The sequence below is a fragment of the Prionailurus viverrinus genome, chromosome D4 (assembly GCF_022837055.1).
Source record: "Prionailurus viverrinus isolate Anna chromosome D4, UM_Priviv_1.0, whole genome shotgun sequence".
Classification (NCBI taxonomy): domain Eukaryota; kingdom Metazoa; phylum Chordata; class Mammalia; order Carnivora; family Felidae; genus Prionailurus; species Prionailurus viverrinus.
In genome coordinates, this window is record NC_062573.1 from 70,137,741 (window position 1) to 70,154,987 (window position 17,247).

At 45.2% G+C, this 17,247-nt stretch overlaps 1 protein-coding gene across 3 annotated transcripts in view; it reads right to left on the minus strand.

The window, feature by feature from the left end:
• Positions 1 to 17,247, minus strand: part of PCSK5 (proprotein convertase subtilisin/kexin type 5) — a 457,179-nt gene that overhangs the window by 178,047 nt on the left and 261,885 nt on the right. For all 3 annotated transcript variants that reach the window (XM_047829573.1, XM_047829574.1, XM_047829575.1), the window contains exons 11-13: positions 16,503 to 16,620; positions 15,121 to 15,309; positions 5,312 to 5,448 (exon numbers count right to left, since the gene is read on the minus strand). In XM_047829573.1, the coding sequence (XP_047685529.1) occupies positions 5,312 to 5,448; positions 15,121 to 15,309; positions 16,503 to 16,620 (444 nt within the window). The remainder of the gene's footprint in view (positions 1 to 5,311; positions 5,449 to 15,120; positions 15,310 to 16,502; positions 16,621 to 17,247) is intronic.

The window sequence follows — 17,247 nt, forward strand, 5'->3', positions numbered from 1 at the left end:
TAACAACTGACATCATGGAAGTACAAAGGGTTATAGGAGACTATTATGAAAAACTACATGCCAACAGATTGGAAAACTAGAAGAAATGGATAAATTCCTAGAAGCATACCATCTTTCAAAACTGAGTCAGGAAGAAATAGGAAATCTGAACAGACCAATTACTAGTAACGAAATTGAATCAGCAATAAAGAAAAAAACAAAAACAAAACAAAAAAACCTCCCAACAACAAAAGTCCAGGACCAGATGGATTCACAGGTGAATTCCACCACACATTTAATCAAGAGTTAATACCCATTCTCCTCAAACTACCGCATAAAAAAGTAGAGGAAGGAGAGCTTCTAAATACATTCTACGAGACCAGCATTATCCTGATACCAAAACCAGACAAAGGCACTACACAAACAGAAAATTACAGGCCAGAATCCCTGATGAACACAGAGGCAAAAATCCTCAACAAAATATTAGCAAACTAAATTCAATGATGCATTAAAAGGACACTCACCATGATCAAGTAGGATTTATTCCAGGGATACAATGGAGCTTCAGTATTAGTAAATTAATTAGTGAAGGATAATTAATACAGTGAAGGATAAGAATCATATGATTATTGTCTCAGCAGCTGCAGAGAAAGTATTTGACAAAATTCAACATCCATTCATGAAAACCCTTAACAAAGTAGGTTTAGAGGGAACATACGTCAACATAATAAAGGCCATAAATCAGAAACCCACACCTAACGTCACACTCAATAGGGAAAAACTGAGAGCTTTATCCTAAGATCAGGAACAAGACAGGGACGTCCACTCTCACTACTTTTCTCAACGTAGTACTGAAAGTCCTAGCCACGGCAATCAGACAACAAAAAGAAATAAAAGGCGTCCACGTTGTTAAGGAAGAAGTAAAACACTCACTATTTAGAGATAAAATAATATTATATAAAGAAAACCTGAAAGACTCCACCAAAAAACTGTTCGAATAAATGAATTCATTAATGTTGCAGGCTACAAATTAATATTCAAAAATCGGTTGCATTTCTACACACTAATGATGAAATAGCAGAAAGGGAAATGAAGAAAACAATCCCATTTACAATTACACCAAAAAGAATAAAATATCTAGGAATAAACTTAACCAAGGAGGTGAAAGACTTGGGGTCTAAAAATTATAAAACACTGATGAAAGAAATTGAAGAGGACCGAACAAATGGATTAGAAGAATTAACATTATTAAAATGTCCATACTACGAAAGCAATCTACAGAGTCATTACAGTCCCTATGAAAATATCAAGAGCATTTGGCACACAACTAGAACAAATAATACTAAAATTTGTATGAAACTACAGAAGACCCTGAATCGCCAAAGCAATCTTGAGAATGAAGACCAAAGCTAGAGGTATCACAATCCCAGATTTCAAGATACACTACCAAGCCATGGTAAAGTAGGATGGCACAAAAATGTACTCATAGATCAATGGAACAGAAGACAGAACCTGGAAATACACCCACACTTATATGGTCAGTTCATCTGCAACAAAGGAGACAAGACTATACAATAGGGAAAAGACAGTCTCTTCAATAAACGGTGCTGGGAAAACTGGACAGCTACATGCAAAGGAATAAAACTGGACCACTTTCTTCTACCACAACAAAAAGAGGAACTCAACTCAGAATGGATTAAAATCAACTCAGGATGGATTAAAGACCTAAATGTGAGACCTAAAACCCTAAGACTCCTAAAAGAAAACAGAGGCAGTAATTTCTTAAATATCACTCTTTAGGAAAAAGAAACAATGGCAAAAATACCCTGGGGCTACACCAAAATAAAAAGCATCTGCACAGTAAAGGAAACCATCAATAAAATAAAAAGGCACCCTAGTGAATGGGAGAAGATATTTGCAAGTGATATATTGGATAAGGGGTTAATATCCAAAATGTATCAAGAACTTATACAACTCGACAGGAAAAAAAAAAAAACAATCTGATGAAAAAATGGGCACAGAACATGGATAGACGTTTTCCCAAAGACGTAGAGATGGCCCACGGACATATGAAAAGATGCTCAGCACCACTCATCATCAGGGAAATGCAAATCAAAGGCACAATGAAATATCACCTCACACCCGTCAGAACGGCTAAAACTAACAACACAGAAAACAACAGGTGTTGGCAAAGATGTGGAAGAAGGGGAACCCTCTTACGCTGTCGGTGGGAATGCAAACTGGTGCAGTCACTGTGGAAAACAGAACGGAGGTTCCTCAAAAAGTTAAAAGCTAAAAATAGAACTACCGTACGATCCAGAAATTGCACTACCGGGTATCTACCCCCAAACAAAACAAAAACAAAAACGCTGATTCAAAAAGATATATGCATCCCTATGTTGATCAAGGCATTATTTACAATAGCCAAGATGTAGAAGGAACCCATGTGTCCACTGAGAGATGAATGGATAAAAAAGATATGGTGTGTGTGTGTGTGTGTGTGTGTGAAACATACACACACACACGGAGTATCACCCAGCCATAAAGATGAATGAGATCTTGTCCTCTGTGACAGCATGGATGGACCTAGAAGGGATTATGCTTAGTGAGATAAGTAAAACAGAGAAAGGCAAACACCGTATGATTTCACTGATACAGACAGAGAACAAACTTGTTGCCAAAGGGGAAAGGGAGGGAAGGACAAGAAAAATCAGTGAAGGGAGGTGGGAGGTACAGGCTTGCGGTTATGGGATGAATAAGTCACAGGGATAAAAAGGCACAGGGAATCTAGTCAACAGCAAGCTAATAGCGTTGCGTGGTGACAAGACGCCGGTCACGCTTGCGGTGAGCACAACACAGCATACGGACTTGTTGAATCACCACGTTGTGCACCTGAAACTAATGTAACATTGTGTGTTAACCGTATCAATTCAAAACCCTTAATATATATTTTAATAATACACAAATGGGAAGAAACAATAAAGAAATGTAAACTCAGTTTGGAATCAGGAACCTCTACATTTGGGAACGATTCTACCCGAACTGGGCTAGACAATTCTACATCTCCAACTGAAGTTCTATTAGCTTACTGCAGAAATACCTCATGAATTAGAGAGAGAAACCTTCCATAGGACTATACACCATTGAAACAATGATGAAACCATTGAAACCAATGATGAAACCGTTGACACACGGACACACACAGAAAAGCAGAAGTCCCTTTTCAACTCTGTAATTAATCCTAAACTCAAAGGTTGGTGGAAGGGAGGATATCCAACAACTGTGGGTACCTACGCAGGCCTCCACACCCCAGGCCAGTAGGAGCATTAGGGCATCTCTCTTCCGGCATAAAAGAACATCTGTAAAATGACTAGACGTGACGAGGATTACATGTGAACATTTAAATGGCATAAGGGGAAGCCAACGCTGTGGAAGAGACAACTCTAGATTATCTGGGTTACTGCTGAGAGCTTTTAACACAGACGATCATAATAAAATCTGGAGAGGCAGTGAACTCCTGGAGAGCAGAGAGATTTATATTCACGGCCCCTGACCCTTGCACATAAATACCTAGTCGACCATTAGTGAGCCCCCAGGGGTAGTCTGCTCCTGTGGGGGGGGGGTAGCATTTTATCACTGGCATTCTTTAGAAATGCTGGTGCACGGTGATAGTAAAGAGCGGAGTGACTTTTAGGTAGTTTTATCACTGTCTTATATTCTCAGCAGATAACGTGTACCCCTTATGTCTGTCCCTTTGGCTGCACCCCACCCCCAGTTTTGTTCACAACTACCACATTTGGACAGTGATTACTTCCCTGGGACCTCTTGAGATGTAAGAGCCCTGACGTGGCACCTGCTGATAAATCAACTGGGGTCGGGCACCGCACCCACGTCACCATGCTGCCATTGCCCCTGGGTGCCACGACCCAGGGTATCTCTATTAAATGAGCAATGACCATGGCCTGGAACAGGAGATGGGGGGGGGGGGGAGCGGGGAGGAAGTTCCTGGGAACTAAGTAGATTATGAGCCAATGAAAGTGTCTAGAAACTAGGGTCTAGTTATTTTCACGTGTTCTATCCTGCCTTGTGGACAGACATTTGATTTCTCCATAAAGGTTTGGCCACCATTATATTCCCGGTGCATGCTGGAGACGAGCTGAATCTGGACACCGTTTAACAAATCTTTTATCCTGATTCACTGCGACCCTGCCACCCTTCTTGTTTTAGCTTCCCTGAATGTGGGTCCACTGTGGCAACGCAGAGAGACCACATCACGGAATTAGGGGAAAGAGATCGCCAAATGCGCGGCCAAATCCGATCTCTCAGAATGAGTAACTTTCCCTGCTTCATTCCTGCGTCCTGCTGTGTGCCTTCTCTGCCCTATGCAGCCCACAGTGTCTAAATAGCACACACCCTTACAGTTAATTACAGAACGTCTGGTTAATTTATTCTGCCATCAGGGGAGGGCTAGAATTGGAGGTCAGTCCTAAAATGCCCTCAGGCCTGGATCTTCTACGGAGGGACTGTACGGAGAGAGTACTGAGAAACACGAGTTTATTAGATGGTTGAAGATGTGTCCACAGCTGGGTGGGAGGCTGGGGTGTCTGTCAAACAGATCACCTGCTACTGAGCCACGTAGGGCTCCATCACGGGCCACACAGGCCCCTGTGAAAAACTGTTCAATCCCCCCCCCCCACCCCCCCCACTGCCGGCCAAGCTACCTTTGTAATTTCCCTTACTTCATGTTACAAACAAAAGCTTCCTAGATTAGCATGAGGAGGAGAGAGGCCCTATGCCTCTGTTAACATTGTAAGTTCCATGGTTTACTTAGCTGGAAAGTATTCCTTTTTCTTAGCTCTTAGGCTCCCGAGGGCCATTCATTTTCTTTACTGGTAACCACTTTAGCTGGCACAGGCCAAGCTCGATGTCTTGTGAACACTGAAAATTAATAGGAGAATAAACCCAGAGAAAAACCTAACTAAGGAAACTTATGACCGTGCAATTTAATTCACTGCAGGCGGACAAGGCTGGCATGCTTATGGGGGAAGGTGGTTAGAGATGTGGGTCCTATGTTCTGAAACATCAATCCGCAGCTGCCATGTTTTATCCTGTACTTACATCTAAACATTTACTCTTCAGTTCTAATAATCCTTCAATTATTACCTCTCAAATGGTAACGCTGAGAACTGGAATATGTGCAGTTAACTCAAAACACAGGATCATATGAAAAAGGATGATGTCGATATGTAAATGTAAATCACTTCTTGGCCAGAATACATTCCGTCACTTTGTTCTGCACAGTCAACCAAATTGTAGAAAAGGGAGTTCCTACCTGGGGTCTTGAAGTTCCTCAGCTGGGAGGGAGTATCGTAAACTTCAAGGATCCAGTCACCGGTGGCTCGTTCTCCCCAGCAATGAATGGTCATGAACTCCCAGTTTTTAAATCCTTCCATGGAATGATCAAAAAGCCTGAGAGAGACCCATAAAACATTGTTTTGTATGTTGTTTAGGATCCAGTGAAGGGCGAATCAAGACCATGATCAACAGTCCTTTTGTCTCCATCAGCATATCCAGCTCAGTACTGGAGCCTGTCTTCCTCCTGGACCTTGACCGCTAGTAGACCCAAACACGTGTCATTGTTCTACCACAGGGAAACAGGCGCAGGGGTGGCCTTGTAATAGCACATCGGGCAGGGGTAAACATTTCGGGATCGGGAAAACCAGGCTATGGCTCTACCCGAAAGACTGATAGAACCAGGTGTTGAAGACGTGGAGAAACTGAAACTCTCTTACACTGCTGATGGGAATGCCAAATGGTACAGTTTGGTACTTCTTACCGGGTCATCCACAATCCCTCGCCTAGATATTTACCTGAGCAATGAAGACATAATGTTCACACAAGGAACCTCATAGGAATGTTCACAGCAGCTTTATTCATGAGCACTGAGAACTGTTAACAACTCCGATGTCCATCAACTAGTGAATGGGGAAACCAGTTCTGGTATGTGCATACAACCAAATACTACCCAGTAATAAAAACTATTGAATGGCCAGCACACGCAACTGCATGAATTAATTTCAAAAGCCTTTAAGCTAAATGAAAGAAGTCAGACACAAAAGACTATGTGCTGTATGATTCAATTTGTGACATTCTAGAAAAGGCAACAGAAACAGAAACAGAGTAGTGGTTGTCAGGGGCTGGGAGGGAGGAAGGGGCACGGTAGAAGTATTGGGGATGATAGAACCATTTTGTGTCAAAACGCATTACATTACACATATTAAAAAGTGAATTGTACTTTATGTAAATTATGCCTCAATAAAAAGACCCTGCCCGCTAATTTTAACCAGTTCAGGGAGTCATGCCTGGCTCTACAACATAGATTCTGTTCTTCTAGCTCTTCCAACGATTTTCTAAGCTCCTAATTCCCTATGTGAAATATTTGCCTCCTTGCAATAGCTAGACTTGTTTGTTTCCTGTGATGTAATCCTGAGGGATATAGAATAGGAAGGGACATAAAAGAAGAAAACAGAATCCTCATCAAAAATAAAGAGATGTCGATAGATCATGTATAAAACTAGCACATAAAGAAAGAGGCATATCATTTATATAGGCACATTGTAGAGCTTTGACCGTCCAAAGAAATATCCAAAAGATTTCTATGGGGTGGGGGGTTGGCTGGCTCAGTGAGTAGAGCATGCAGCTCTTGATCTCGGGGTCATGAGTTCAAGCCCCACGTGAGTTGTAGCACCTACTTAAAAAAAAAAAGATTTCTATTGAGATAGAACCTAGAAAGCAAAAAATTAAGCGCCAAGAGACAGATTTTTAGAGTACTTAAAAAATAACGTGCATCGATTATTTTTGTGGAAAAAAATAATAAAACAAGAGAGAATTTGAAAGCCAGATAGAGAGGGAAGAATATCTCTAGGATTGTCTTAGGAGTCACCATGTCCCATTACTGGGACATATCTGTCCTTCAGTGGAGGCAAAGTTCACAGCCAACTGGATGCCGATGGCTATTCAGAACATGCAATCAACTCGCCTTGCCTTAATTTCATGTTCACCAAGGAAACTGGTGGTTATAATTCGACATTCTATGTATATCTTGCCATTGGAAGAAAATGCGCCCTTCTAAAACCAAAAATAACCTGCGTAATCTCTCTGCAATTTAATATACTAGAATTCTGATTCATTACGTACAAAAGTGTTCTATCAATATGTTTGAGGAGCCCTCTAAAACGCTCGCTGGATTCTGAAGCCACAGGGTTAGGGGCCCAACTGGAACGTATGAGGTCAATGGGTGACGTTCAGCATTTTTCCCTGGAGAAACGCAACAAACAGGAAAATCACCTCTACGTGTTCCTTAGCCCTTGGAAGAAGACAAAGGGAAAGTACTTACCAGCATTCTCAAAGTGTCCCATGGTCAGAAAGTTTGGGAAAATTTGGGAAAGGCTGAGTTAGAGTTGAACAGATCTCTTTACCGGAAAACATCTCAGATCTTTGGATGTTCAAATGCTTTGTTAATTTCCACAACGGGGCTAATGGTAGGGAGTGATTTTTCAAAGCTTGTATGAAGGAGAAGCCCTTTTTCTTTACTTGGAATATCCGTATGCTATCTATAAGGGTTAGTTCTGAACAGAGGAGTGTGGCATTTCAACAAGAACCATATTAGATGTGGTGGCTTTCCCTCACGGGTGGAAACAGTGACTCCTACACAAATGTCTTCCCGGCGTAAAAGATCTTCGATAAATCAGGGATGGTACATTTTATGGAGATCCTATAATTAACGCACAGGGCTTGTTTCACAAGCCTACGGCTTGAAACTGGACTTGACCAGGAAGCAATCGCTGGCTCATTATATAACTCACTTACATACATGGACTCCTTCACGTAAACCCAGAGGGTGGGCATGCTGGATGAAAATGAGAAACAGCAGTGGGGAAGGAAGAGCCATTTCAAATCGCCCTTCGTCTCAGACAGATGTTACTAAAGGGAGTATGTTGACGCAGAATTGGGTGGAGGCAGAAACCAATCTAGAACCACTTCTTAGCCCAGAGAGTTCTGATTCAAGGCTCCAGTTCGTTGAAGCCATTATGTCATCTGCGGGCACTGAGGCAACAAGTTGTCACATAATACCTTTCCAAGAGTGCCGAACTTAAAAGCAATTCCCAAACAGTTTAGACAGAACGTTTGGCTCATTGCCTCATGTCTCAAAACTACAAAGGAGACTTGAGGCTCCTCCATCACATGGGGGCAGTCTTGTTTCCATAACCCCAGCCAACTTCTAATTACTCACGGGTCAATTATTTGACTGCTGGATTAGTGGACCCTGGGTTTCTTCCCTTCCACCCTTTCCTGACCACCTTCGAAAATCATTCCATTGCGGCCACTTTTAAATCACCTTTGGAACCAAAATTAAACATAAACGGGGTGCCAAGAAGAAATATCCATAATCGGCATTCAAGTAAGTGTTTCAAAGCCCGAATACAAATGGGCTTTGTCTATCTGGCTAAGCGGTTTCCCACCCTGGTCTCTTCCCTTTATGCAGAGCTGAATGCTCATTAATTTCATGTAGACATAAAAGTTGAGGAGAGGAATTAAAATGCAGCCAAACACGATCATTGCCTTTTGTTAAAAGAGTTGATGGGGAAAGAAATAGACACTGATTGCTGGTGTTGTTTCAACTAGCTGGGCATTCATGTTTCTAATCTCACCCTGTTCTTTATTTCATTCTGATGCAGCGCTTAAGCGATTCCCTATTTTTAGCATTGTAACATTTAAAACCCTGCCTCATCTGTAGATAACAAAAGGTAACACTGGCAGTAGGTTCCATTTGTGTTGCAGACAACATACTTGCTCCAGACAAGCAAGGGTCATATGGTCACCAGCTAAAGAGATTCTAAGTGTGTGGTCTCCGTCCATCAACTAAAAAGTCCAATGCCCGGTTAGCACGTCTCTGCTGTGCCAACAGTGAAGAAACCCGACACATTATTAGCCAACGTTATTAGCATGGACAAAATGCCAATAGAGCAGGGCCAGTGTGCGGCAAGCTGGAGTAATGAACTCCATGCCCGAATCACATCTTCCTTTTGCAGCGAAACCCTGTTCTGTCCAAGTTGACTTCATCATCATGTGCTCGATGAAATGATATGTGCATGTGGTAGCACAAATTATGCATCCAGTTATTAAAATGGTGCCCCACAGCCCTATCCCTGTGAGTGGTTTTCAAATAAATTACTTTGGATGAAGCCTGGTAGAAAAGATTGCCATTAAGTGTAGTACATCCTTTTGAGGAATTAACTCAGGAAATAACTCATATAATTAGTGCAAGCTTTGTCCCCCCCTTCCACTTAAAGAGTCTAGCCAATGTGTCAAGGCTACAACATTCTTCAGCGATGTTATAGCAGCTAAATAACAAGACATTTTATAAGTACTGACAGCTATGTGTTATCATATAATTATTTCTAAAAGTGTAAACGGATCTTAATTTCTGAATCATCTACTACTACCCAAACAGTATTTATGTTCGCTACAGAATTAGACTCTAGATAGATATTTTTGGAAGTCTCCTTTTTTTTCTTTCTCTGTCTTTTGAGATACTTTTTCTTTTCTTTTTAGTGCTTTATCACAATTTAACGTACAACTTACGGAATGCTGGAAGCACTCATTTGGCTTCATTGTAATTGGGTTTTCGATTTTCCTTAGATGGCTGGCTTTTGCAAGTTTTAAATAATTTGCTTCTGAAACAGGGTATTTCAAACACACTATTCAGGTTTTTCCGTCTCTCGTAGTCTAAATTACTTCTTTATGAAAGGTTGTGAGAGAGAGGTACTAATTCTAGAGGTTTGGAATATGTAAAAAGACGAGTTTTTTTTAAAAAAAACAAAAACAAAAACAAAAACTTTCAACCTGCCTACTATTACTGACTCGCCAAGCCCCGAATGCATTCCTTCTTGTGGATCTATGAGGTACGTATATAATCTTGCAGATTTATTCCATTTAAGAGTGGCTGGCTTTTATCTCTAAGTATCTGTTTTCGATTACAGGCGCCTTTGTAAATTACTCGCACAGCACCCAGCAGTGCTCGGCTTGCAAGTCTTTTGAGGACATGAAAATAACAAGAATGTGTACGAAGAGCTGGGTGATCTTTTAAATCGCTGCCATTTAAAATGTGGTCTGTGGACAGGCAGCTTGAGCATCACCTGGGAGCTTCTTAGAAATGCAGATTCACGGACCTCACCCAGACCTACAGAATCAGACTCTGGGAAAGGGGCCCGGCCACCTGTGTTTGATGGAGTCATTCACCAGGTGCTTTGAGAAGCACTGTGTAAATAAGGGTTAGCACTTACGGAGTGCTCACCGTGTATTCTAGGAGCCCCGCTACGGACTGGACTTGCTGTCCGGGAGCTTCTTCAGAGCTTGTGACCACCCTGGGAGGCTAGGGTACTACGGCGTCTAGGTTCTAGATGAATCACTTTCAGAATCACTTTCCAAAGTCAAACCTAAACATTGGTGAAATCAAGGCAATCCCAGCTCTAACTCCAAAGGCTGTACCCTCTTCCGGATGAAGGAGGAGGGTTCTTACGGCGAGGCCTTCCTGGAATGCCAAACTTCCCCTCAGAAGGGTAATTTTTACTGCAAGCCACAAATGCATTTATATAGCACGACACTTTGCAAATGTCAATAGTCTGTCATTCAACATTTGGGCAGCAACAAAAATGACTCAAATATAAACACCACATTTAAACACAGTTAATTATAGAAGCCTATAGGTTTTGCAGACTAGAAAGTGTACCTTCTCTCTACTTAAGACCATAATTAGAAGCAGAGATATTCATCTGTAATCAAATTTAGAAAGAAAGGCAAAGTTTCAGCTTTCAGTCAGAAGCCAAAATTTGGAACAGAGAGCCGATAGAACTAAACTAAATCTAAAACTCACTGACTTGGGGGAAGGGGAGTTTCAGGGGTGGCGGGGGGTGGGGGGAAAGACAGCTTTTCATAATCCTAACCAATGCAGCTGAAGGAAGGATCGGCTGGAGCTGTTGTTTGAAGACATGTACATGGGCAGACCCTGAGTATGTGGGTAGCATAAAAAAGTCTTCAGGTCTAAAGTTGTTCTTGTTGAAAAGCGTTTTAAAGGGACCCAAGCCCACCCAGGTTCCCCCCCCCCCCCAACCCCATCGCCCCGATGCAAGTAAATCCTTTGTGCTGATTAAAAAGTTGGGCTTTTTGTGAGGCAGGGTATACGGGCCAAGAGGAGGACCCAAAAGGTGGGAGGGCAGGGGAAAACAAAGGGATTAGAAGGAACGGACCAGTTGCCCACTCGAGGACTGCTGTGTGTCCTCAGTGCTCCCGCCCACTAAATGATCAACCTGGCTAGCCCCGGGGGAGCTCGCATGCTGGGCTGATGGGGCAGCTCGAGATGGACCCGCTCTGAATGCTGCTGAGCGCCTTCCAGGACGCAGCACCTGCAGATGCTTGGGTCAACTGTTCCTCCTCCCACAGCTGTTCTCCGCAGGAGTTCTAGCAAGTGCCCGTCAGCCCCGGGCAGGGAGGCACTGAGGGGTTCCAGACGGCCCACACAGGCCAAGTGTTCAGCGACCTCGAGGAAGGTGAGCTCCCAGCCAACTGCTGTGCTGTGGGGATACGCGACGGCGGCCGCCTCAGCTCTACCTCTTTGTCTCAAATGACTCCCCCCACTAGGGTAACTTCAGGATGCAAGCCTGTCGGGCTTATCTTTTAACGGTATTCTTTGCTCTCACCGTGGTCCTCCTCTGGAAATCTTGACTTCTTTGAAGGAAAGACAAGCGTCCAACCGGGGAACTGTTTGTTGCTCTCATTTATAATCTCTGACACACAGTTTCCTTCCCGAACTTGACCTATTCTCCTTTTTTCCTGGAGGAAGTAATCTTGCCTTGCAGGCCGACCCGAAGGACATCGGGGGGGGGGGGGGGGGGGAGCAGGCCTTCCCCTCCCCAGGGCCCCACCCCCCTTCGTGCTTCTTGGCCTCAGCTCCCAATCCAGGGAATGTGCCTGGAAACAGGACCAACGTGAGGGGACACAAGGGCTCCTTGCCACCAGGTCAGGGACTAAAAGGTTTTGAGTAGATTTCCTCTCATAAAGGGAAAGCGTCCGAACACGCCAGGAAGAAAAAAAGAAAATGCCAGAAGAAACGGTCTTTCCTTAACCTTCAGTAGGAGGGATGCTCCCAGCACCAAGCACAGCAAGGGCAAGGGAGCCTAGCCCTGGAGGCCATTCGTGCTTTTGCGACTGGATGAGACTGTTTTGCATTTAAGGGCTCAGCCGCTCAGAGTGATGTTTTGCGGGGGGAACTGTGGACAAATGAATTTATAACAGCCTTACATCTCTCGGTGTCCCCAGCCCTTTGCCACTCCAGTCCCTACGCCTTTTGGTGGCTACTTAATTTCCAGTGCTGAGAGGGAACGTATACAGAAGAGCAGCGCTTTAAGAAAATGCTCCAGACAGAGGAGACCCGAGCTGGGTAGCAACTTTCTCTCTACGGGGTCTGGACGCGGGGAGACGGAGGTAAACTGCAGGACCGCTGCTCACTGAGCATCTGAAATGCACGTGTCTTTTCTCTGGCACGAGTCAAGCGGCACTGCTGGGTTCAGCACTTTGCAAAGAGCGAAGCAGACGTCCGCGGCTGCGGAATGCGTGCCAGACGGGAGCCAGGGTCAAAGCCATCCGGCAAATCCTCTCACGGAATCCACAGCTCCTCTGCGTGCAGGTTGCCTCGCTGAAGTCATTTGGCGTGGGGGGCGGGGGCGGGGGGCAACAAGAAATACCGAACTGTGCAGGGAAAGCCCAGAAAGCCCGAGGAGCCTGCGTTTTCCAGGCCAACGGCAAGAGGGAAGGGACTTTTCCCCTACGACAGAGGAGGCTCGAGGGACAACAGCCACACGTGCGTGAAGCAAACCTTTGCGCCTCAGTGTTTCACCTGGATACGCTTTCAAGTTTAATGCAGACGAATCAAGGCAAAGAAGAAGAAACGGAGAACAAGAGGGAGAAAGGTCTTCCCTCGCTTCGGTAGCAATGGCTGATGTGACCTCCCGATCACGCGATTATGCAGCTGAAGGCTTGGCCCGCCGGACAGAAGCATCTGGCAGGTGGTGGCAATTACCTGGCAGGCAGCAGCTGAGACCCCTGTCTGCGGAGGGAGGACGGCATGGGGAGCACGTCCAGCGATCTGATGCCACCGCAGCCTTCCCTTCTTCACACCTGCGCCCACTTACTCTGGCAAAGCCGCGCGTCATAAAGCACTAAGCCCACATCTTCCAGTGCCCTGTCAGAGGACGTTAGGTTTTTTAAACTTTAAAAAAAAAATTTTTTTTTCAACGTTTATTTATTTTTGGGACAGAGAGAGACAGAGCATGAACGGGGGAGGGGCAGAGAGAGAAGGAGACACAGAATCGGAAACAGGCTCCAGGCTCTGAGCCATCAGCCCAGAGCCCGACGCGGGGCTCGAACTCCCGGACCGCGAGATCGTGACCTGGCTGAAGTCGGACGCTTAACCGACTGCGCCACCCAGGCGCCCCCGGGTTTTTTAAACTTTTTAAAAAATGTATTTATTTATTTTAAGAGAGGGCAAGGAGGGGAGGAGCAGAGACAGAGGGAGAGAGAGAGAGAGAGAGAGAGAGAGAGAGAGAGAGAGAGAGAATCCCAAGCAGGCTCCGCGTTGTTGGCACAGAGCTTGACCCGACAAACTGAGATCGCCGCCTGAGCCAAAACCGAGTCAGATGCTCAACCGACTGAGCCACCCAGGCATCCCGGAGGATGTTAGGTTGTAAAGAAGAATGCAAGTCTTCCAAGTACAGAAGTAAAAGATGCTTAAAGATTTCAGGTTCTGTATTCCTAGTCACTAGCATCCAGAATGCTCTTTTTCTCACAGTCCTAGAGGAGATGAAGGTGGGGATTCTGAAAACCAACTGGCTCTCGCTTAGCCTCACTTTTGGTTGTGCAGGCTTCCATTGGCCCCTGGCCTCTCAACTCCGCTGGCCTGTCGTCAGGCCGAACACAGTCCGTAGGCCATAGTCACGTGGCCATGTGGGCAGGTGGCTGTGTCTACAGAAAAGGTTGACTTTCATTTGGACTATGTATGCCATTCACGGTACGACTTTTGCTCCCATCAAGTGATCTTCTTGGAGGAGAAAAAGATCAAATCAAAGAAGCTTTGAGGCTCCTGGGTATGGTTTATATTTTAGAGCCATAGAGGGAACGAAGAGTCTAAGACAACATGATACGTCCCCATTCTGGTCCCTCTTGTTGACCAACACCTGCTGCCCATGCTCCCAACCGTTCAGACGCCTATGAAGCAAAAGAAAACTTGTGCGAGAACATTCTGGCCTCTCCGATCTTGGCAATACAATGACCCACTGGATAAGTGTTTGGAGGGGGCAGGGAAAAGGCAAGAGGCTAGGAAGAAAAACTGAGCACCTTCCTGAGCAATAAAGACTAACGGGCCAACCTTTAAAACAGGAAATTACAGTCAGTCTTCAAGCCAAATACAGCCTGCTGCCTGTTTCTGTAAATAAAGTTTTATTGGAAAACAGCCATGCCCACGCACTCACATCGCCTAAGGGGACTTGTGCACTCTTAGGCCGAGTTGGACAGTTGCAGCAGAAACCCGGCCTGCAAGGCTCAAAACACTCACGGGCTCTTTGCATAAAAAAAAAAACAAACAAACCTTTGCCAGCACCTGTTTTGAAACACACACAGAATATCCCTTCGCTTGGGAAGATGCCTGGGCAGGAGAATCCGGTTAATCTGCACAAATGCAGACATTCAAGGGCAGGGGAGAGAATCGCAAAGGCCCAAGGAGGTGGTGCCCTGCATTTCTTTGTTAGGATGAAGAACCACAGGGGGCCTTCGCTTTTTCTGCGGCACCCTTTCACTGTTACTCAAGCATTCAATGTTACACCGTTTCCCGCCTGCAAGCCCAGGCGGTTTCGCGCTCCCTCATTGACGTATGGGCAGGGAGAGCTAGGACTGTCCCGTCCTGACATGTAGGTGCCCCCTTAGTTTTAATGGTGGTGAGTAAGGAGCAGCTGACACTTTCTACCTTACATGGCAGCTCAGTCTTGGTGTCACCTCTTACCCGCTGGTGACCCGAAGCCATCACGGTACCTGTTGGCCAAAAGCTGGGACCTGGTTCCCGACGGCGAGGTCAGGTAGATGGCCAGGTCTCCCCTCCTCGGGTGAGTGATGGTTATGCGCACAACTACGTGCTCCAAGTAGTTGACGTGGTGGTTGGGGTTATCGGAACACCCCGAAGCTTTGTAGATGGAGCGCACGGCGCTGTTGGGGCGAATTGTCCTGCAACAGAGAGAGACGGAGCGTGAGCACAGGACGTGACCGACGACCGAGCCGGCTGAGTGAACCTTGCACGCTTGGTGAGGTTACACGATGGAATGCAGGCAGCTGGTCACTGGATACTAACGGACACAGTGCGATTACCCCAGGATCAACACCGGTTAGTCGGTGGGAAAGGTGTCAGTGAGAGGAAAGGAGGAATTAAGGGTCTTTTATCTTCGTGCTGGGAGTGGCTCTCGAGCTGGAGGGGATCACCTTGTTACAGAACACATGGGGCGGAGCCCCCGAGCTAGAATGTCTAAAACAGGAAGGCTGAGGTGGGCTTCCAAGAACCTGCGTTTCTCAGGCGACAGTGATGTTGCTGACCTATGGGATATACTTTCCGGACCGCTGATATAAGGTACCGTGGTCCGGGGGAGGCGTGGGGATTACCACGACCTTGGTTCAAATCTCTGGTCTGCCACTGCCTTGCTCTATAACCCACGGACGCACTCCTCGTCCTGCGTCCACGTTCCTGTCTTCTTCGCTGGCTTCCCCCTGTGTCACCGTCCCCCTTGAACCTCAGCCCCCGTAACACCAATATCAGTTCCAGTTGCGGGGTGATTCGTTTCCCACCTCAGAGACTCTGCCTAAAGCACTTTTTTTTTTTTTTTTTTGCTGTTGTTCATATGGCTGACTCTTCCTCTCCCTTCACGGTCAAAGCTTGCATGTCACTCTCGGAGACTGTCGCCGAGCCACAGGAAAAACATGCCCCCTACTTCCTATTTTCTGTTTTATTTTCAACGTGTTGTTATTTTTATATAATAGGTTGAAAATATACTTTGTAAGTATATGTTCTGTAGTGACGCTTCTGGAATAGAAGGATTAGTTTGTTTGGAGTACAGTGACTTACGGAGAAAATTTGTACCGTTAAATGGAAATTCTGGCTGAGGAGCAACCTTAAGAATGCCCATCTATAAGGCCCTCCAAATCCCCTAATAAGAGGTGCCCATGAGGCTCCTCGGTTTCTACTGGGTGGATTTAAGAGCTTAGCATCCTAGACGTTCTATGAGACTTTTCTCATTACATTAGGAAGAAACCCCCCAAAACTACACAAGCGTCTGGCTCTCATATACAACAAAGGGCTTCCTGTGCACTTGAGCTGGCCCGATCTCTTTCAGGGCAGTGTTATGCTGTCTGCTTGCCGCGAACATTACTTGATTTGTCGGTCTGTGCTCTCCACACACACGTGCTGCTGGGGAACAGTGGTCCACTTCTCGGCTTCCATCACCATGGCTTCTGCGTCCATCAGTCCAAATCCATAGAGATGGCTCACTACGGAAGGCAAGAGGCTGGTCAGCTTCACGGAAGTTAGGATAAACCGACGCCATATACGCTCTGCTAGGATTTCACTCAGCAGAGGACCCGGACCCATCCCCCCGGGGACCCCGGCTTTGTTCCCAGCAACGACTGAAAAGCCAAATGAAACAAAACAAATGAACAAATGCAACAAACCCAACACGTGCTCACTGAATAGTATGCATCCATTACAAACTCTCCTGGCGCGACAAGAACTTACATGCAAGAAATACCAATTTTCTGACATCTCTACAAGTTAGGCTGAATATTTCAGAAGACAAAAATTATTACCTTCCCTCTACCATATGAAAAATTGATTAAACTTTATGCATGAAATATTTGGAGGCCTCCAGACTTTTACGCCAGCTTCTTTGAATGTTGTAATCGTTTGGTTCTCGGTAAGAATGCCTATTGATCTCAATCTGAAATTGACATAACTGTCTCAGAAGTTTCATTACACACAGGGATATTTTCATAATGCTAGCAGCCATATCTACATGTGTAGTCCTTTTGAAAAAAAAATACTTGAAAATCCCAGCGAATACTTAAAATCTCCCTCCTGTATTAAACTGTCTCATATGCTGAGACCCTGGCCTGGAGTCC